We start from the raw sequence: 21,510 nt of genomic DNA on the forward strand, positions 1-21,510 counted from the left end.
TGTCCCTTTGCTTCCAAATGGGCGTAGATCCTGTCTCGAAGAATTCTCTCCAGTAATTTCCCTACCACTGATGTAAGGCTCACCAGCCTGTAGTTCCCTGGATTATCCTTGCTACCCTTCTTAAACAAAGGAACAACATTGGCTATTCTCCAGTCCTCCGGGACTTCACCTGAAGACAGTGAGGATCCAAAGATTTCTATCAAGGCCTCAGCAATTTCCTCTCTTGCCTCCTTCAGTATTCAGTATACCCTTTGAAATAGTCACACTGGGTCTTTTCTATCCACCAGTGCGGTGCTCCATTTAAGGTTTCATATGAAAACAGAGTATCTGACATTGCTGCACTCCCTGTTCTTCACTGGCCGATCTGATGTGTGTGACTCTGCTAAACATTGCCTTTTCCAATGACTGGTTAGAAGCCAAGGTCACAATAAGACACTATCTGCTCCAGGACAGCAAGATCCTCTGAGTAAAAGCTGAGGGAGCTGCACTTACCTTCACCTCCGCCTCCTTCAACAGCTTTTTGACTTCTCCTTCCCTGGCGTAGTCCACTGGTGTGTGTCCCATATCATTGCGGAGTAAGGGATTGGCACCTGAATGAGAGAAACGGAAATTCAACAAAACTGCCCCAAAAACACACTCGCTAACCCCATAACTCATCATTGCTGCAATCTCCCCACCCACCCCACACTACCCAATGCGCCCCCCACACACCCCGGGCCCACCCCACCCCAACCCCGCCCCACACAACCCCCCCCCGGCCCAAACCAACCCCGACCCCCCAACAACCCCGAATGACCCTCCTGCCCTGACCCCCACCGCCCTGACATTCCCCCCCCCCGACTCATTATCCTGCCATTGTTAATTCACCAGACCTTCCATTCACTACTCAACTATTTTGTGGAGACAAAGTCCTGCCTTCACAGCGAGGATACCCTCCATCATGTTGTGTGGCACTACCACCGTGCTGAATGGGATAGGCTTTGAACAGATCTAGCAACTCAAGACTGGGCATCCAGGAGGCGCTGTGGGCCATCAGCAGCAGAATTGTATTCAACCACAATCTGTAACCTCATGGCCCAGCATATCCCCCACTCTACCATTACCACCAAGCCAGGGGATCAACCCTGGTTCAATGAAGAGTGCAGGAGGGCATGGCAAGAGCAACATCGGGCAGATCGAAAAATGAGGTGTCAACCTGGTGAAGCTACAACAGAGGAATGCTTGCATGCAGAACAACATAAGCAGCAAGTAATAGACAGAGCTAAGCGATTCCACAACAAACGCATCAGATCTAAGCTATCCAGTCCTGCCACATCCAGCTGTGGATGGTGGTGGACAATTAAACAACTCACTCCACAAATCTCCCACCTTCAATGATGGAGGAGCCCAGCACATCAGTACAAAAGACAAGGCTGAAGTGTTTGCAAAAATCTTCAGCCAGAAGTGCCGAGTGGATGATCCATCTCGGCCTCCTCCAGAGGTCCCCAGCATCACAGATGTCAGTCTTCAGCCAATTTGATTCTACATAATATGACAGTGAAAGGCACTGGATACTGAAAAGGCAATGGGCCCTGACAATGCTTCGGCAATAGTACTGAAGACTGTGCTCCAGAACTAACCCAGCTGTTCCAGTGCATCTACAACACCGGTATCTTCCCGGCAGTGTGGAAAATTGCCCTGGTATGTTCTGTACTCAAGAAACAGGACAAATCCAACCAAGCCAATTACTGCCCTATCAGTCTACTCTCCATCAGTGATGGAAGGTATCATCAACAGTGCTATTAAGCGGCACTTACTCAGCAATACCCAGCTCACAGACGCTCAGTTTGGGTTCCACCAGGGTCACTCAGCTGCTGACCTCATTAGGGCCTTAGTTCAAACATGGACAAAAGAGCTGAACACCAGAGGTGAGGAGAGTGATTGCCCTGGATATCCCGTAACAGCCTCCCCGGACAGGCGGCGGAATGTGGCGACTAGGGGCTTTTCACAGTAACTTCATTGCAGCCTACTCGTGACAATAAGCGATTTTCATTTCATTTCATTTTTCATATTGGGGCAGCATATGACCGAGTGCGGCATCAAGGAGCCCGGGCTAAACTGGACTCAATGGGAATCAGGGGAAATCTCTCCACTGGTTGGAGTCACTCCCGGCTCAAAGGAAGATGGTTGTGGTGGTTGGAGGTCAATCATCTCAGCTCCAGAACATCACAGCAGGAGTTCCTCAGGGTAGTGTCCTAGGCCCAACCATCTTCATCAGTGACCTCCCTTCCATCATAAGGTCAGAAGTGGGGATGTTTGCGGATGACTGCGCAATGTTCAGCACCATTCAGGACTCCTCAGATAATGAAGCAGTCCGTGTCCAAATGCAGCAAGACCTGGACAATATCCAGGCTTGGGGCTGACAGGTGGTAAGTAACATTCGCGCCACACAAGTGCGAGGCAATAGCCATCTCCTACAAGAGAGGATCTAACCACCGCCCTTGACATTCAATGACATTACCATCGCTGAATCCCCCACAATCAACATCCTGGGGGTTACCATTGATCAGAAACTGAATTGGACCCAGCCATATCAATACTGTGGCTACCAGAGCAGATCAAAGGCTTGGTAGACAGAAGCAAATAACTCACCCCTGATACCCTAAAGCCTGTCCACCATCTACAAGGTGCAAGTCAGGAGTGTGATGGAATGCTCCCCACTTGCCTGGGTGAGTGCAGCTCCAACAACACTCAAAATCATAAAATTTACAGTGAAGGAGGCCATTCAGCCCATCGTGTTTGCACCGGTCCTTGGAAAGAGCACCCTACTTTTTTTTTAAATTTAGAGTATCCAATTCTTTTTTTCCAATTAAGGGGCAATTTAGCGTGGCCAATCCACCTACCCTGCACATCTTTGGGTTGTGGGGGCGAAACCCACACCAACACACGGAGAATGTGCAAACTCCACACGGAGAGTGACCCAGCGCCGGGATTGAACCTGGGAACTCGGCGCCGTGAGGTAGCAATGCTAACCACTGCGCCACCGAGCTGCCCTAAGAGCACCCTACTTAGGCAAACACCTCCAGCCTATCCCCATAACCCCACCTAATCATTTGGAAACTAAGAGGCAATTTAGCATGGCCAATCCACCTAACCTGCAAATCTTTGGACTGAGGGAGGAAACCGGAGGCACCCGGAGGAAACCCACGCAGACACGGGGAGAACGTGCAGACTCCGCACAGTCACCCGAGGCCGGAATTGAACCCAGATTTCTGGAGCTGTGAGGCAGCAGTGCTAGCCACTGTGCCACCCGTGCTCAACACCACACAGGACAAAGCAGCCCACTTGATTGGCATTCCTTCCACAAACATTCAAACCCTCCACCACCAACACACAGTGACAGCCATGTACACCATCTGGAAGATGCAATGCAGGAACTCACTGAGGCTCACATCACTGTAAATTATTTTTGAAACAGTGCCATTCACAACACGCAAACACTCTCCTGTTCAGCGCCACTAACAGCCACACTCCCCCAGATGCTTCACAAATTGCGGGTTCAATCTGAGCCGGCTTCGGGCTACGAACTGATCAAAACAGGAGGTTTCAAAGGTCACATTTTGAAGAGGGAAAAGGGTTACGGAGCGAGTTGCCGGGTACAAAGGGGGTATGTTGGCTGGAGACGCAGCTAACATGGCAAAGTGGGACCACGGGAATGCAGAGAAGGCTGGGAATCAGAAGAGGCCAGTGGGCATGAACTGGGCCACGCGACTGGCGGAGGGGTAGAGTGGAGTCAAGCCATGGAAGTGATTTTTAAACAAGGATCAGGAACTTGAGTTACGCTCACGTACACTGACCAGCCTCTCGCAGTGCTATCCACTATCCAATCCTGAAATTATATAAATGATGCATCGGAAACTAAACGCAGATAAAAGGCAACGTAGATCTTTGACAAGCAGCTGGGGTTTTTTTCCACAAGATTACAGGCTGGGTGAATATCCGTTCTCTGGGAGATATGTGGTGTGCCCCTAAGCATGTCTGCTGCAGTGAAGGATTTACACTCTGCTCTTTGCAATATTGATCGTCGTTGCGCAGAGACAATCCTCAGGGTGGCATTGCAATTGTTTGCTTGCACGCAATCAATTCCAGAGTTTTATGATTACTTAAAAAATCATATATATATATATATCCTGGATGGATGCCACTGGCAGTGTTTGCGGGCAGTTTGGGGCATTGGAATGTGGTGTGTATATGCCACCTGGGCTGAGCTAATCTCACTGCTTCAATTCTCATCTGCTGTCTCCAGAGTTTCATTGACTGATGTAGCATCGCTTAGCTCGCCAGGCTAAATCGCTGGCTTTTAAAGCAGACCAAGGCAGGCCAGCAGCACAGTTCGATTCCCGTACCAGCCTCCCCGGACAGGCGCCGGAATGTGGCGACTAGGGGCTTTTCACAGTAACTTCATTGAAGCCTACCCGTGACAATAAGCGATTTTCATTTCATTTCATTTTCATGAGAGCTGGCCATTCAGCCCATCATGACTCGCAGTGCTCATTGTAAGAGCTGTCCAATTAGCCCACTCCTCCTGTTTATTCACCATTGCCCGATCAAGTAGTTCCCGTTTGAAAGTTCCTGCTGATTCTGCTCCCGCTCTCCTTTCGCTAGGTGTTGTCACTCACTAGTGTGTCTCTGTGGGCAGCACTCGCTTCTGGCAGTCACAGGGTTTTGGGTTCAAGCACATTCCAGGGCTTGAGCACATAGATCCAGGCCCAACGCCTCCCCAGTCCGGTACTAAGGGTGCGCTGCACTGTCCGCGGAAGAGATAGTAAACCGAGGCTCCATTTGACCTTTCAGGTGGATATGAAAGAACCCATGGCACTACTTTGAAGAGCAGCAGGAAAGCTCTCCTCTGTCTCCTCAACCAAGATCACAGATGATCTGGTTCGTTCCTCATTGCTGTTTGTGGGATCTTGCTGTGTGCAAACTGGCTGCCACATTTCTACATTACATCAGTGACTACACTTCCAGAGTGTTTAAAGATGCACGGTGGCTATATAAATGCAAGTCTTTGTTTTGCCCAAACAAACATCTCATTGACCAGCGCTGATTATCTGAAATCTGTCCTCTGGCTGCTTACCCTCCGTCACTGGAAACTGCTTCTCTTGATTTAGGCGAGCAAAACCATCCAGGATTTTGAATGCCTGTATTACATCTCCTCTAGGATCCCACCACCTGGAGAAAAACAAATCCCAGCTTCTTCAGTCTCTCCACATTAACTGAAGAATCACATCCCTGATATCATCCCAGTAAATCTGCTCCGCGCCCTCTCCGAAGACTTGTCGTCTTTACATAAGAACTAGGAGCAGGAGTCGGCCATCTGGCCCCTCGAGCCTGCTCCGCCATTCAATGAGATCATGGCTGATCTTTTGTGGACTCAGCTCCACTTTCCGGCCCGAACACCATAACCCTTAATCCCTTTATTCTTCAAAAAACTATCCATCTTTACCTTAAAAACATGTAATGAAGGAGCCTCAACTACTTCACTGGGCAAGGAATTCCATAGATTCACAACCCTTTGGGTGAAGAAGTTCCTCCTAAACTCAGTCCTAAATCTACTTCCCCTTATTTTGAGGCTATGTCCCCTAGTTCTGCTTTCACCCGCCAGTGGAAACAACCTGCCCGCATCTATCCTATCTATTCCCTTCATAATTTTATATGTTTCTATAAGATCCTCCCGCATCCTTCTAAATTCCAACGAGTACAGTCCCAGTCTACTCAACCTCTCCTCATAATCCAACCCCTTCAGCTCTGGGATTAACCTAGTGAATCTCCTCTGCACACCCTCCAGTGCCAGTACGTCCTTTCTCAGGTAAGGAGACCAAAACTGAACACAATACTCCAGGTGTGGCCTCACTAACACCTTATACAATTGCAGCATAACCTCCCTAGTCTTAAACTCCATCCCTCTAGCAATGAAGGACAAAATTCCATTTGCCTTCTTAATCACCTGTTGCACCTGTAAACCAACCTTCTGTGACTCATGCACTAGCACACCCAAGTCTCTCTGCACAGCAGCATGCTTTAATATTTTATCGTTTAAATAATAATCCCGTTTGCTGAGGTCTTTGCTAAGGTTTGCTGAACACTGTTGGGACGCAGTTCTCCAGCTGAACCATAACCTTTATATAGGTTCAGCACAACTCTCTTGCTAACTTCCCTGTCATTTGTGAGGCAGGCACGGTAGTATAATGGTTAGCACTGTGGCTTCACAGCTCCAGGGTCCCAAGTTCGATTCCCCGCTGGGTCACTGTGCGGAGTCTGCACGTTCTTCCAGTGTCTGTGTGGGTTTCCTCCGGGTTCTCCGGTTTCCTCCCACAGTCCAAAGACATGCAGGTTAGGTGGATTGGCCGTGATAAATTGCCCTTCGCGTCCAAAAAGATTAGGAGGGATTATTGGGTTACGGAGAAAGGGCTTAAGTGGGTTGGTGCAAACTCGATGGGCCAAATGGCCTCCTTCTGCACTGTATGTTCTGTGGGTGCTCGAACACATTTTGTGGGGTGGCGGAGGCGAGGGGGAAAGAGATAAAAATTACGGTTTAAGGGGAGGCTTCGCTGCAGAATAGGTTTCCTTTCTGATGCTCGTATTCTATTGCTTTGCTGTTACTTTTGAAAGAAAACTGTGTTTGTCACGTGCTCCTTTCGCCCTGTTGCACCCCATAACCGCTGCATCCCGCGCACTGCATTGGGAGTGGACAGGACTGTACGAGAGGGAGCCTGAGTGGGTGAGACTGAGACACGGAGAAAACCAAGACCAGCAAAGCAAGGTGTACGGTGCTCGGGATCTTTGTTTAAGGGTCAGATCTGTCCCTTTAATACTCACTCTCAATTAGTTTCCTTTTCATCAATAATGGAATTTGCCTAATCAGTGAGGAATGACACGGTAATCAGACAATCAATGAGGATAGAAAAATGACTGCAATATAATATGGTAGAAGCTCTGATCATAAATTACTGAGGAAGCCATTAAGGAATCATTACTTAAAGGTGTGGAGGAGGCACGGCATTGAAAAATAAAATCCCCTAACTGCAGAGGGGAACCTTGGAGGTTTGCTCGTCAGGCTACAGGATTGGGACATCTGAACTGTCTTCTCGCCATGGGAGATAGAAGGAACTATGGAATAATGTCTGGGAAATGGTTATACATTTCTGGCCGAGCCAGCTGTTCCAGTAATGTTGCAATTTCAATCCTGGTAATCCGACATCACAACAGAAGAAGTTGCCCGTGTCCCAACTTGCACCAAGTTCCACTCACCCACCCCTCTCTGTGCTCGCTGACCCATGCTCATCCCCATTTCCAAATCCCTCCATGGCCTCGCCCCTCCATCTCTCTGTGATCTCCTCCAGTACCACAACCCTCCCAGATCACTGCACCCCTCTAATTCGGACCTCGAGGATCCCCGAGTTTGATTAATCCACCACTGGCCATCATGCCTTGAGCTCACGGAGCTCTAGAATTCTCCCCCTAAACCTCTGCACCTTTTACCTTTCCTCATTTAAGACTCTCCGTAGACTCTACCTCTTTGACCACGCTTTTTGGTCATCTATGTGGCTGGGAGTCAGATTGCGTTTGTTAACACTCCTGTGAAGTAGCACCTTTGGATGTTTTATTGGCTTAAGGGGCTGGATTCTCCATTCAGGAGGCTCAGTCCCCACTCCGGCAGAAAACTGGCGGAAAATGGCCACCGATTCCCTGTTCCGGGGGGGTGCCTACCAGCCAGGCAGCGTAGACCACCGGGCTCTAGCTGCCGATATGGCCTGGAGAGTTGCATGGTACATGGCCGCGCATGCACACACTCCATGGCGGATGCCGTCGTGGACTTGGCCGCAAAATAGTCCCCCCCTTCGGACGGCTCACGCGCCCCGGACCGCCCCACCACAGTGCCCCAGCCCCGAATACGTCCCCCCCCACTGCCCGCGGATCGGCCCTCTCCCGACTGTGGCGGCGCTGGACTGAGTTCGCAGGCGCCCCGCCGAGTTCCCGACGGGTGAGACCATGAGAGACCCACGCCTTCGGGAACTGGCCGGTCGGGGACGGAGCATCGCGAGATGGGCCTCAGCCAACGTACGGAGGCCGTGGATACGGCGCGCAGCGTACTCTGCAAGTACGCCGCTTTTCAGGGGGTGGAGCATTGCAAAAGCGCTGCCGTCCCCGATTTCGGCGCCATTGGGGATTCTCCGCCCCGTCGCCGAATGCGATTTCGGCGTCCGGGATCGGAGAATCTAGCCCACCGAATACCAGCAAAATGTTGTGTTTTCTTTGCAGGTGCAAAGACAGGCAGATTAAAAACATAGTACAGGATCCTGTGCTTTATAAAACAGAGCTTAGAACACACAAAACCAGGATGTAGTGGTAAGCCTTTATACGTCACAGGTCAGCCCTCAGTCAGTGTCCAATTCTGGGCACCCAATTCTGGGGACAGACTTTAGCGAGGGTGCCAAGGAATGGGGTGCAGAGGAGATTTACGGAAATAGTTAGAGGGTTATGAGTCTCTGGAACTCTCTTCCTCAAAAGGCAGTGGAAGCAGACTCTTTGAATATTTTTAAGGCCCAGCTAGATAGTTTCGTGATAAACAAAGGGGTGAAAGGTTATTGGGAGGGAAGGGCAGGAAGGTGGGGTTGAGGTTACAATCAGATCGGCCCTGATCCGATTGAATGGACGAGCAGGCTCGAGGGGCCGAGTGGCCTAGTCCTGCTCCTGATTAATATGTTTGTTTGTTAGGATGGGTGATTTCAGTAAATTTGGAAAGGCTGGAGAAGGTCGGGAGTGTTGCTTTCGAGAAGAGAAGATTTAGCAGAGACATGATAGATGTGTTCAAAATAATGAAGGGTTTATTTATAATAATTAAAGAGAAACTGTTTCCAATGGGGGAAAAAAAAATCAACAATCAGAGGATACAGAAAGAAAAAAAGACGATTGCGTTTATTGATTATTGAACATCTCAAAGTGCTTTACAGCCAATGAAGTACTTTTCAAAGTACATTTATTGTTGTAAGGCAGGCAAACCCACGACCACTACCATCTAGAAGGACAAGGGCAGCAGATACCTGGGAACCCCACCACCTGGAGGTTTCCCTCCAAGTCACTCACCACCCTAACTTGGAAATATATCGGCCGTTCCTTCACTGTCGCTGGGGCAAAATCCTGGAACTCCCTCTCTAACAGCACAGTGGGTGTACCTACACCACATGGACTGCAGCGGTTCAAGAAGGCAGCTCACCACCACCTTCTCAAGGGGCAATTAGGGATGGGCAACAAATGCTGGCCTAGCCCACATTCCCTGAAAAAAGAAGTGGCAGCCAATTTGAGCACAGCAAGCTCCCACAAACAGCAATGTGATCATGATCAGATGATCTGTTTTCGTGAAGTTGATTGAATGATAAATATTGTCCAGGACAACGGGGAGAAACCGCCTGCTCTTCTTAAAAATAGTGTCATGGGATCTTGCACGTCCATCCGAAGAGTCCTACGGGGTCTCGGTTTAATGTCACATCCAAAAGACAGCATCTCTGACAGTGCAGCGCTCGCCCTGTACTGCACTGGATTGTGAGCCTTGATCATTATGCTCAGGTCCTGAGTGGGACTTGAACCCAGGACCTTGGGACTCAGAAGCTCACTGAGCCACGGTTAGGACAGACTTACAGCGAAAAGAACCAAAGGCAAATCGAGGAAGATTTTTTCAATGCAATGAGCGGTTCAGGATTAGGAACACACTGAGAGATGGGTGTTTGGTACAGATAGTAGCTTTCAAAGGAGAACTGGATAAACAGGAGAAAATAGTTAGAGGGAAATGGAAAACAACGCGATAAATGGATTTCACTTTGAAATTGTTGGTGCAGACTCGATGGGCCGAATGGCCTCCGCTCTAATGTTCTACAAATGCAACTAAGTCGCGGCCAGAGTACCAGACAGAACTTCAAAATAATGCTCAGGTGTCTTTCACATCTTGAAGGGCAGGCAAGGCCTTGGGTTAATGGCTCACCAAAAGGCAACACCTGCAACAATGCAGCACTCCCTCAATACTGTGCCCCGGATTCCAGGCTAGATTATCATTGACCATTCATTCACCTTATTGATGCTGGTGGGAATCTTGCCCACTATCCACCAGGCTTGCTTGCACAGCAGTCACTGCCCTTCAAAGTGATTCAGTGTGCGCGCAGAGCGCTTTGAGGCATTTCTGAGAGATGTGATAAGACTCGGCACGTACACAAGGCTCTCTCGACTGAGAAGTGCCTGTGAATGGAGTGCACGCCTCGACCATTTTCACTGTTTACAAAATAGAGCATCAGTTGTCACAGCTGGGGCTGGAAGAGGAGAAGATAACACTCTGACCTTCGTAATGTACAAGATTGCAGGATGTGAAATGGATTCCACTTCTGCTAATAGGGCCTGGGGAAAGTGGAGATCGTGATCATTTGACAAGGCCGAGTTTCACATTTTCCAGACTGCTCGTCTGCCCGCAGCCCACCCCCACCCGGTCCACACGCCATACTGCTGTGACAAACAAAACCTCTCCCTGTCCCATTCAACCACACAGCACAGGAGACCATTCGGCCCATTGCGGCCATGCCGTCTCTTTGAATCTGAATTAGCTCCAATTCCTCTTTCCCCACAGTCCAGCAAATTTTCTCTTTTCAAGTATTTAATAAATTCCCTTTTGCAAGTTATCCCAGGATCTGCTCTTTCTAATAATAATCTTAATAATAATAATCTCTATTGTCACAAGTAGGCTCACATTAACCCTGCAATGAAGTTACTGTGAAAATCCCCTAGTCGCCACACTCCGGATTAGGGTTGAATGTAGAACCCTAATGTAAGCCCAATGCGCCTGTTCGGGTACACGGAGGGAGAATTCAGAATGTCCAATTCACCTAACAAGCACGTCTTTCAGGACTTGTGGGAGGAAACCGGAGCACCCGGAGGAAACCCACGCGGACACAGGGAGAACGTGCAGACTCCGCACAGACAGTGACCCTAGCCGGGAATCAAATTGGGACTCTGGCGCTGTAAAGCAACAGTGCTAACCACTGTGCTACCATGCTGCTCGATACATTCAGGCGGTACACTCCAGTACTGCAACTCAGCGTTTAAAATAAAATCTCATCCCAACTCTGGTTCTTTTATTTTAATTCATTCATGCAATGTGAGCAAGTCCAGTGTTTATTGCCTATTTCTAATTGCCCTCGAGAAGGTGATGGTGCTGTGTGCAGTTCCTGTGGTGCAGGAACACCCAATTATGTTAACTGGGCGCCCTCTGGTTACTGACCTGTCTACCACTGCGCACCTTTTACAAACGAAGAGAGTGAAGGAACGGGGTATAATAAAGGAAGGTGAAGTTGGAGCTCAGCGATGATCTTAGCGAATGGCGGAGCAGGAGCGAAATTCTCCCCTACCCGGCGGGGCGGGGGGTCCTGGCGTATTGGAATGGCACCAACCACTCCGGTGTCGGGCCTCCCCAAAGGTGCGGAATTCTCCGCACCTTTAGGGGCCAAGCCCTCACATTGAGGGGCTACGCCCGCGCCGGAGCGGTTGGCACCACGCCGACTGGCGCCAAATCCGGCAACAATGGCCTTTGACGCCCGCCGCCGGGGCTGGCCGAAAGGCCTTCGCCGGTTCGTGCATGCGCCAGTGCGTCAGCTGCCGCTGACATCACCACCGGCGCATGCGCGTTGGGGGATTCTCCTCCGCCTCCGCCATGGTGGAGGTCGTGGCAGCGGCGGAAGAAAAAGAGTGCCCCCACGGCACTGGCCCGCCTGCCGATCGGTGGGCCCCGATCGCGGGCCTGGCCACCGTGGGGGCACCCCCCGGGGCCGGATCGCCCCGCGCCCCCCCCCCCCCCCCCCCCAAGGACCCCGGGACCTGTTCGCGCCGCCGATCCGGCCGGCACAGAGGTGGTTCAAACCACGGCGGGGGGAGAGGCATCTTAGCAGCGGGACTTCGGCCCATCCGGGCCGGAGAATAACGGCAGCACAGAAACCCATAGCCTCCCGCCGGCCCCCGCCATTCTCCGAGGCAGGCGGCGGGATTGGCGGCACGCCGACTTTTTGCGGGTGGGAGAATTCTGGACATTGCGGGGGCGGGATTTTCAGCGGCCCCGAGCGATTCTCCAACCCTGCTGGGGGATTTTGCCCCAGATTTGAAGGACAGAGGCTTAACCCAGTTCCTAGTTATGTCCTTATTTTCCTACTCCGTCAAAACACTGTGATTTTCAACATCTCTCAAGACTCTCCTCAACCTTCTCTCCTCCAAAAAACAACCTCAGCTTCTCCAGACTCACCAGAAATAGGATTGTCACTGATAATATTCGGAAAAATCAAGACCACAAGACGCCGCTTCTTCTCCCGACATACAAGCAGAAGCTTAAGTGGGAGGATCCGGTTCGGACGGAAGTGCAATGCTGCTCCGAGGCAACAGAAGAGCTCCTGGGCGACTGCTCGGAGTCAGTGGGCTGGTCCATATTCAAAAACTCGGTGGCCAACCTGGACGAGTATGCTACCACCGTCACAGATTTCATCAGCAAGTGTGTGGAAGATTGCGTGCCAAAGAAGCTAGTACATACGATCCCCAACCAGAAACCATGGTTTAACCAGGAGATCCACTCCCTACTGAAGGCCAGGTCTGAGGCGTTCAAGACAGACGTCCCTGACCGATACAAGAAACAACCTCTGTAAAACCATCAGGGTTGCCAAGAGACAATCAAAGACTAGGCTAGAGTCCCAGACCATCAACACGGACTCTCGTTGGTTGTCGCAAGGCTTAACAATATAAAGGGCTACAAAACAAAGCCAAGTAGAAAATCCGGCATCAGGGCTCCCCTCCTTGATGAAGTCTATGCTCAATTTGAGCAGGCAGCCAACGAATCAATGTCAGCTGCCCCAGTAGCCTCAGGCACACCCATACCTATTATCACAGTCTGAGAACTTAGATCGGCCTTCTCGAAAGTGAACCCACAGAAAGCAACGGGTCCTGACGGAGTTCCTGGTCATGCACTCTGATCCTGCGCGGACCAACTGGCGGGTGTGATCGCAGACATCTTCAACCCCTCGCTACTCCGCTCCGAAGTTCCCACCTGCTTCAAGAAGACGGCTATCTTACCAGTGCCAAAGAAGAACCAGACAACGTGTCTCAACGACTACCGACCGGTGGCCCCGACACCTATTATTATGAAGTGCTTCGAGAGATTCGTCATGGGGTACATCACGGCAGCAGGATAGCACAGTAGGGCGGCATGGAAGCACAGTGGTTAGCACTGTTGCTTCACAGTACCGAGGTCCCAGGTTCGATTCCCGGCTTGGGTCACTGTCTGCGCGGAGTCTGCACGTTCTCCCCGTGTCTGCGTGGGTTTCCTCCGGGTGCTCCAGTTTCCTCCCACAAGTCCCGAAAGGCGTGCTGCTGGGTGAATTGGACATTCTGAATTCTCTCTCCGTGTACCCGAATAGGCGCCAGAATGTGGCGATGAGGGGCTTTTCACAGTAACTTCATTGCAGTGGTTTTTTTGGTTTTTAAAAAAATAAATTTAGAGTACCCAATTCATTTTTTCCAATTAAGGGGCAATTTAGTGTGGCTGGGCAGTACGGCGGCGCAGTGGTTAGCACAGCTGCCTCACGGCGCTGAGGTGCCAGGTTCGATCCCGGCTCTGGGTCACTGTCCGTGTGGAGTTTGCACATTCTCCCCGTGTCTGCGTGGGTTTCGCCCCCACAACCCAAAGATGTGCAGGGTAGGTGGATTGGCCACGCTAAATTGCCCCTTAATTGGAAAAAATGAATTGGGTAATCTAAATTTTTTTTTTTTTTTATTTAGTGTGGCCAATCCACCTACCCTGCACATCTTTGGGTTGTGGGGTGAAACCCACGCAAACACGGGGAGAATGTGCAAACTCCACACAGACAGTGACCCAGGGCCGGGATCGAACCTGGGACCTCGTGCCGTGAGGCAGCAGTGCTAACCACTGCCCCACCATGCTGCCCTTCAATGCAGTGTTAATGTAAGCCTACCAGTGACAATAAAGATTATTTAAAAAAAAGCTCCCAACCTTCCAGATTGCCTTGATCCACTGCAATTCGCATACCTCCACAACCGGTCCACAGCAGACGCCATCTCCCTGGCCCGACACTCATCCCCAGAGCATCTCGACAACAAGGACTCCTACATCAGACTCCCATTCATTGACTACAGCTCCGCCTTCAACACCATAATCCCAGCCAAGCTCATACCCAAACATTTCCTGACCCACACATTGCAATCAGTAAGGATAAACAACACCTCCTCCACCATAGTGCTCAATACCGGGGCCCCGCAAGGCTGTGTACTTAGCCCCCTCCCCCCCCACCAACTATACTCCCTGTACACACACGGCTGTGGGGCAAAATTTGGCTCCAACTCCATCCACAAGTTTGCTATAGACACAGCCATTGTGGGTCACAGCAGGGGGATCGTGAATAAATAAAATCAAAATCAATTTAGTGGCGTGGTGCACTGACAACAATCTCACTCTCCCTCAATGTCAGCAACATTAAGGAGCAGGGTGGCATGGTGGCACAGTGGTTAGCACTGGGACATTGGTGGTGGGGGGATGGGGGAATTTAGGAAGTTGGTGATGGGGGGGTGGGGGTTGAATGTGGGAAGTTGGTGGGTAAGCACCACTTATTTTCTCTCCTGCACTGTAAACATGCCTGGTGCGCGTTTATGAAATGCAGCCCAGAGTCTCTGGACCTTTTACAATGACCTGAGCGAATGAGTGGGCCCCAGTTTATTGCAGCATCTGAAGTACCTCTGATAATGGAGTCTCCCTCCGTGTCTCACCGGGTCTCCCTCCGTGTCTCACCGGGACTCCCTCCGTGTCTCACCGCGACTCCCTCCGTGTCTCACCGGGACTCCCTCCGTGTCTCACCGCGACTCCCTCCGTGTCTCACCGCGACTCCCTCCGTGTCTCACCGCGACTCCCTCAGTGCCTCACCGAGACTCCCTCAGTGTCTCACCGGGACTCCCTCCGTGTCTCACCGGGACTCCCTCAGTGTCTCACCGGGACTCCCTCCGTGCCTCACCGGGACTCCCTCCGTGCCTCACCGTGACTCCCTCAGTGTCTCACCGGGACTCCCTCCGTGCCTCACCGGGACTCCCTCCGTGCCTCACCGTGACTCCCTCAGTGTCTCACCGGGACTCCCTCCGTGTCTCACCGGGACTCCCTCCGTGTCTCACCGGGACTCCCTCCGTGTCTCACCGGGACTCCCTCCGTGTCTCACCGGGACTCCCTCCGTGTCTCACCGCGACTCCCTCAGTGCCTCACCGGGACTCCCTCAGTGTCTCACCGGGACTCCCTCCGTGTCTCACCGGGACTCCCTCCGTGTCTCACCGGGACTCCCTCCGTGTCTCACCGGGACTCCCTCCGTGTCTCACCGGGACTCCCTCCGTGTCTCACCGGGACTCCCTCAGTGTCTCACCGGGACTCCCTCAGTGTCTCACCGGGACTCCCTCCGTGTCTCACCGGGACTCCCTCAGTGCCTCACCGGGACTCCCTCCGTGTCTCACCGCGACTCCCTCAGTGCCTCACCGGGACTCCCTCCGTGTCTCACCGCGACTCCCTCAGTGCCTCACCGGGACTCCCTCCGTGTCTCACCGGGACTCCCTCAGTGCCTCACCGGGACTCCCTCCGTGTCTCACCGCGACTCCCTCAGTGCCTCACCGGGACTCCCTCCGTGTCTCACCGCGACTCCCTCCGTGTCTCACCGGGACTCCCTCAGTGTCTCACCGGGACTCCCTCCGTGTCTCACCGGGACTCCCTCAGTGTCTCACCGCGACTCCCTCCGTGCCTCACCGCGACTCCCTCCGTGTCTCACCGGGACTCCCTCCGTGCCTCACCGGGACTCCCTCCGTGCCTCACCGGGACTCCCTCCGTGTCTCACCGGGACTCCCTCAGTGTCTCACCGGGACTCCCTCCGTGTCTCACCGCGACTCCCTCCGTGCCTCACCGGGACTCCCTCCGTGTCTCACCGGGACTCCCTCAGTGCCTCACCGGGACTCCCTCCGTGCCTCACCGGGACTCCCTCCGTGTCTCACCGCGACTCCCTCCGTGTCTCACCGGGACTCCCTCCGTGCCTCACCGGGACTCCCTCCGTGTCTCACCGGGACTCCCTCCGTGCCTCACCGGGACTCCCTCCGTGTCTCACCGCGACTCCCTCCGTGTCTCACCGGGACTCCCTCAGTGTCTCACCGCGACTCCCTCCGTGCCTCACCGGGACTCCCTCAGTGTCTCACCGCGACTCCCTCCGTGCCTCACCGGGACTCCCTCAGTGCCTCACCGGGACTCCCTCAGTGCCTCACCGGGACTCCCTCAGTGCCTCACCGGGACTCCCTCAGTGCCTCACCGGGACTCCCTCAGTGCCTCACCGGGACTCCCTCCGTGTCACACCGGGACTCCCTCCGTGTCTCCCCGGGTCTCGCTCCGTGTCTCCCCGGGTCTCGCTCCGTGTCTCCCCGGGTCTCGCTCCGTGTCTCCCCGTGTCTCGCTCCGTGTCTCCCCGGGACTCCCTCCGTGTCTCCCCGGGACTCCCTCCGTGTCTCCCCGGGTCTCGCTCCGTGTCTCCCCGGGTCTCGCTCCGTGTCTCCCCGGGTCTCGCTCCGTGTCTCCCCGGGTCTCGCTCCGTGTCTCCCCGGGTCTCGCTCCGGGTCTCCCCGGGTCTCGCTCCGTGCCACACTGGGATTGGCAGTTTAAGAGTTTGAGTTCCAAGCTGGTATTCTCTTTCGAGCTGCGGGAGGTTAGAATCCCGCCGATAGGGGAGGGAATGGAAGAGACAACAGTCGGAGCTGCATCCTGGTGGGGACATTGTGTCAAGGAGTGCAGCGAGGACCAAAAGGTGGCCGAGGAAGGAGAGAAGTGACAGGTTTTATTCCACGTGCAACAACTGCTTTCTCCAAGCTGGGAGCTCGATCACTGACACAAAACACACATTACTGTCTGCACCTGTCCCCGAGCAGTATCCGGTTACCGCTGCTACACAGCTCCACAAATTGCAGTATCCTCAGGGTATGCCATTAAACTACGGCCCTGACCCACAACACCGCCCCCCACCCCCTCCCCCGGCCCTTTGTTTTTTCTCTCCCCTCCGCTCCTAAAGCCTGTTGTTAAACAAGCGCAGAGTTAATAAATGCTCTTCAGATGAGACATCCTGCTGCGTTCTGCTCTCTGTCTCACTTGACCTGGTCGAGACCTCTTGTCTCCTCCACGTGCCCTGGCTTTTGGATCTTACTCATACCTCCAGGCAAAGGAAGCTGTGACATTTGTCTGCACTGCTCTCTGGACGCTAACAGATGCTTTATGTCTGTTTTCTGGGATCCCCTTTTCTTTCCTTCCTCCCGCTGCCCCTTGCAACCCCCCCCCCCCCCCCCCCCCCCCAACCCAATCCCTCCCTTCCTTCGGAAACTGACTCCCAACAGCTTGGGAGAAGTATAATCGTTTAAAAACGGGAGTGGGGGGGGGGGAAGGAAGCTAGAACAATGGGAAACAGAACTCTCCATCTTTGACCTGTCGCTGGCGAATGGGACAGAAACAGCTGGACATAACTCCACAGACACGTGTGGTGTGTCAGTGTGACTGGGCCTATTTTGTGGCACTGGGTGTCATTCATTGGAGGTGGAAGGGCAACTTTCCAAACTGTTTATAGTCTCTCAGAGTAAATCACTGTTCACCAGACTGAAGTAACCAGCCTGATTTTGAAACTTAACCCGGCCTGACATTGGTGCTGGGAAACTATTACCTGCACGTCTCTCTCTCTCACTGTGCATACATGTGTCTGTCTCTCTGTGATTCTCTATGTGTATATATATATATATTATATATATATATATATATATATACACATCTATATATATATATATATATACATATCTGTGTATGTCAGTGTGTACGTGCCTAGGTGTGCAGGGAGCTGATCTCTGTGTGTGAGCGTTCCTGATGTCTGTGTGTGCACGGTCCTGATGTCTGTGTGCGTGCGTTCCTGATGTCTGTGTGTGCGCGTTCCTGATGTCTGTGTGCATGTGTTCCTGATGTCTGTGTATGTGTGTTCCTGATGTCTGTGTGCGCGCGGTCCTGATGTCTGTGTGCACACGGTCCTGATGTCTGTGTGTTTGTGTTCCTGATGGCTGTGTGTGTGCGTTTCTGATGTCTGTGCATGTACGTTCCTGATGTACGTGTGTTCCTGATGTGTGTGTGTGCGTTCCTGATGCCTGTGTGTGCGTTCCTGATGGCTGTATGTGCGCGGTCCTGATGTCTGTGTGTGTGCGTTCCTGATGGCTGTGTGTGCGTTCCTGATGGCTGTGTGTGCGTTCCTGATGGCTGTGTGCGTTCCTGATGGCTGTGTGCGCGCAGTCCTGATGTCTGTGTGTGTGCGTTCCTGATGGCTGTGTGTGCACGGTCCTGATGGCTGTGTGTGCACGGTCCTGATGGCTGTGTGTGTGTGTTCCTGATGTCTGTGTGTGCGCATTCCTGATGTCTGTATGTGCATGTTCCTGATGTTTGTGTGTGCGCGTTCCTGATGTTTGTGTGTGCACATTCCTGATGTTTGTGTGCGCGCATTCCTGATGTCTGTGTGCGCGCCGTCCTGATGCCTGTGTGCGTGTGGGCCTCAGGACACAATAATGTTACATATTTGAGTGTGCGAAACTCAATATTTTAGCAAAGAGTGTGGGCTGAGAACATTTTGTGGTTTTTCTAAAGAACTAGTCCTGTAAATGAAATGAAAAATGAAAATCGCTTATTGTCACGAGTAGGCTTCAATGAAGTCACTGTGAAAAGTCCCTAGTCGCCACATTCCGGCGCCTGTTCGGGGAGGCTGGTACGGGAATTGAACCGTGCTGCTGGCCTGCCTTGGTCTGCTTTCAAAGCCAGCTATTTAGCCCTGTGCTAAACCAGCACCTGTACACGGTGCAGGACTGTTATAACAACAATAGCTTGCTGGCATATAGTGTCCTTAATGTAAAAGAATGCCCTAAGGTACATTTCGACAGCACCTCTCACGATTTCAGCTCATTTTAAAGTGCTTCAAAGCCAATTGAGTACATTTTGAAGTTGAGTCACCGTTGTTGTGAAGCAGGAAACACATCAGGCACAATTGAGCACAGCAAGCTCCCATTCACAGCAACATGATAACTTGTAGTTAATCAGTTTTCAGTGACATTGAGGGACAAATATTCTACTGGGGCGTCAGCTGAAAGCGGAATCAGACACAATTCAGCACAGAGCCACACGTGGAGCAACAGTGCTAACCACTGTGTTAGGATACGGCTTTGCCAACAAGACATTGGAATAGTCGCGTCCACGCCACTTCTCTCATCCCGCCTGCACACTGGAGTGTTTCAGCAAACAGGTGAGTGGAGACAATTCTCAGGAGAATGGTTGATAGGTGTGGATGTTTGATTAGGTCTGGACAGGAAGCCAAGGCGGAGAAACGAAGCGCAGATCTGCCACGATAGAACTGAACGTTGGAACAGGCTGCAGAGGCTGAATGGCCTCTTCCCATTCCTATGCGCAGAGGAGCAACTACTGTCCAAGATTGCTGCCTGACCTGGAAGGGTTAAACGATTAAAAATAAAGATTCTGTGCCACTTATTGTGCTGTTCTTTTATTATGACACTTATTGATTTTCGAATTACTCATCCCGCCCCTCCCCCGCTCCTCAGGAAAGTTGCAATTCCAATAGAGCTGCCGAACAGAAATAAAACAGCCAAAGTCAGTGAACTCTGCACCTTAGAAAGTCAGGCCCATCATTTACTGGGCTTACTTCACACCAGCGACGGATAGATTTCCCCACAGATGATCGGATCGATCTCAGTTTGGAGCATCTCCGTGTCCAGCTCGCACAGGCGTGAGGGGAAAAAAAAATGGCAGGCATCGAGGTGGCCGAGCGGGGAGGTTATTAATCAAATATTATAAGGCAAGGCCTCTAAGCGCGCTGCGCCAGCTCTGCGGTGTCACCCAGCTGTTGACCTGCAGATAAAGACGGGCCGGTGGGTGGCAACTAATTGCTCAAAGGCTTCGGGGCCTGAAGGTTGCGGCCCTCGCTGGGAGCCTGACAAGGGGGAATGCTTTGACACTGCAGAAGGCAACAAGACGTTACAAGGACAGGCCCAGCTGCCTGTTCTTTATAAAGGAAAGGCAGTTGGTGGGGGGGGGGGGGGGGGGGGGGGGGAGGATCTTTAAAAGCAGATCTTTATGAACTACCCGGGTTCAAAGGCCAGAGGTCCGAGGAAGTGAAAGGGGAAAAATGATGCTTTTCATTATTAAAGTGTAATATTTTATTGCTTGTTGAAATGGCCTGATCGATTGGGTTCTGAGTCAACGGACCTATCAATTATTGAAGTGCTTAGTCAAATAGTCAGGTACTTTAAAGGATCGGGCTGGGGGGGGGGGGGGGGGGGGGGGGGTGGTAATACTGGCCATGCGACAATAAGAAAAGTCTCTGTCCAGTCAATGAAAAAAGGTGTCTTGACATGTTTCCCTTTTCCCCTCTGTCCCAGGTTAACAAAGCAAACAGGAAGTCCAAACAGCGAGGTTCATTTCTAGAGGCACAGAATGGAAAAGCAGGGGAGTGACGTTAAACTTGCACATAGAGATGTGGATTTCAAGGTACCGTGAACCGTTCACATCGGCATCTCACTGAAGGAAATTCAGAGAGAACTCACTACCACAGGTTTAGGTGAACAGAATAGAGGGTGGCATGGTGGCATAGTGGTCAGCACTGCTGCCTCACAGCACCAGGGACCCGGGTTCAATTCCGGTCTCAGGTGACTGAGTTCAGTTTGCACTTTCTCCCCATGTCTGCGTGGGTTTCCTCCGGGTGCTCCGGTTTCCTACCGCAATCCAGAGATGTGCAGGTTAGGTGGATTGGCTGTGCTAAATTTCCCCTTAGAGTCCAAGGATGTGCAGGTTTGGTTAAGGGGTTATTGGGATAGGGCGAGGGAGTGGGCATGGGTGGAGAGCTCTTTCAGAGGGTCGGTGCAGGCTCGAGGGGCTGAAAGGCCTCCTTCTGCATTGTGGGGATTCTATGAAGCATGTAATCGGAAGTTGGATAGTGAGAGTTGGAAAGTTGGAAGTTGGATATTGTCACGAGTAGGCTTCAATGAAGTTACTGTGAAAAGCCCCTAGTCGCCACATTCCGGCGCCTGTCCGGGGAGGCTGGTACGGGAATCGAACCATGCTGCTGGCCTGCTTGGTCTGCTTTCAAAGCTAGCGATTTAGCTGAGTGAGCTAAACCAGCTCTTATACAAATCCTGTGCACCACACTTTAGGAAGAATGTCAAATGCCTGGAGAGGGTCTTGGCAAACGTCACAGCCCCCGGCCAAAAACAAGGGGAGTGGCCACAAACCTGGTAACTACAGGCCAATCATTCCACCGTCACCTGTGGGGAACTTTTACAGACATCAATCTGGGATGAAATTAATACACTTGGAAAAATCTGGGGTTTAAATGAAAGCCAAAA

The 21,510-nt window shown here is 52.0% G+C and overlaps 1 protein-coding gene across 1 annotated transcript in view; it reads right to left on the reverse strand.

The window, feature by feature from the left end:
• The window catches only part of clpb (caseinolytic mitochondrial matrix peptidase chaperone subunit B), a 185,513-nt gene that overhangs the window by 83,167 nt on the left and 80,836 nt on the right, over positions 1 to 21,510 (reverse strand). The window contains exon 6 of the mRNA XM_038818471.1: positions 493 to 590. Coding sequence (XP_038674399.1) covers positions 493 to 590 — 98 coding nt within the window. The remainder of the gene's footprint in view (positions 1 to 492; positions 591 to 21,510) is intronic.

Source organism: Scyliorhinus canicula, chromosome 14 (assembly GCF_902713615.1).
Source record: "Scyliorhinus canicula chromosome 14, sScyCan1.1, whole genome shotgun sequence".
Classification (NCBI taxonomy): Eukaryota; Metazoa; Chordata; class Chondrichthyes; order Carcharhiniformes; family Scyliorhinidae; genus Scyliorhinus; species Scyliorhinus canicula.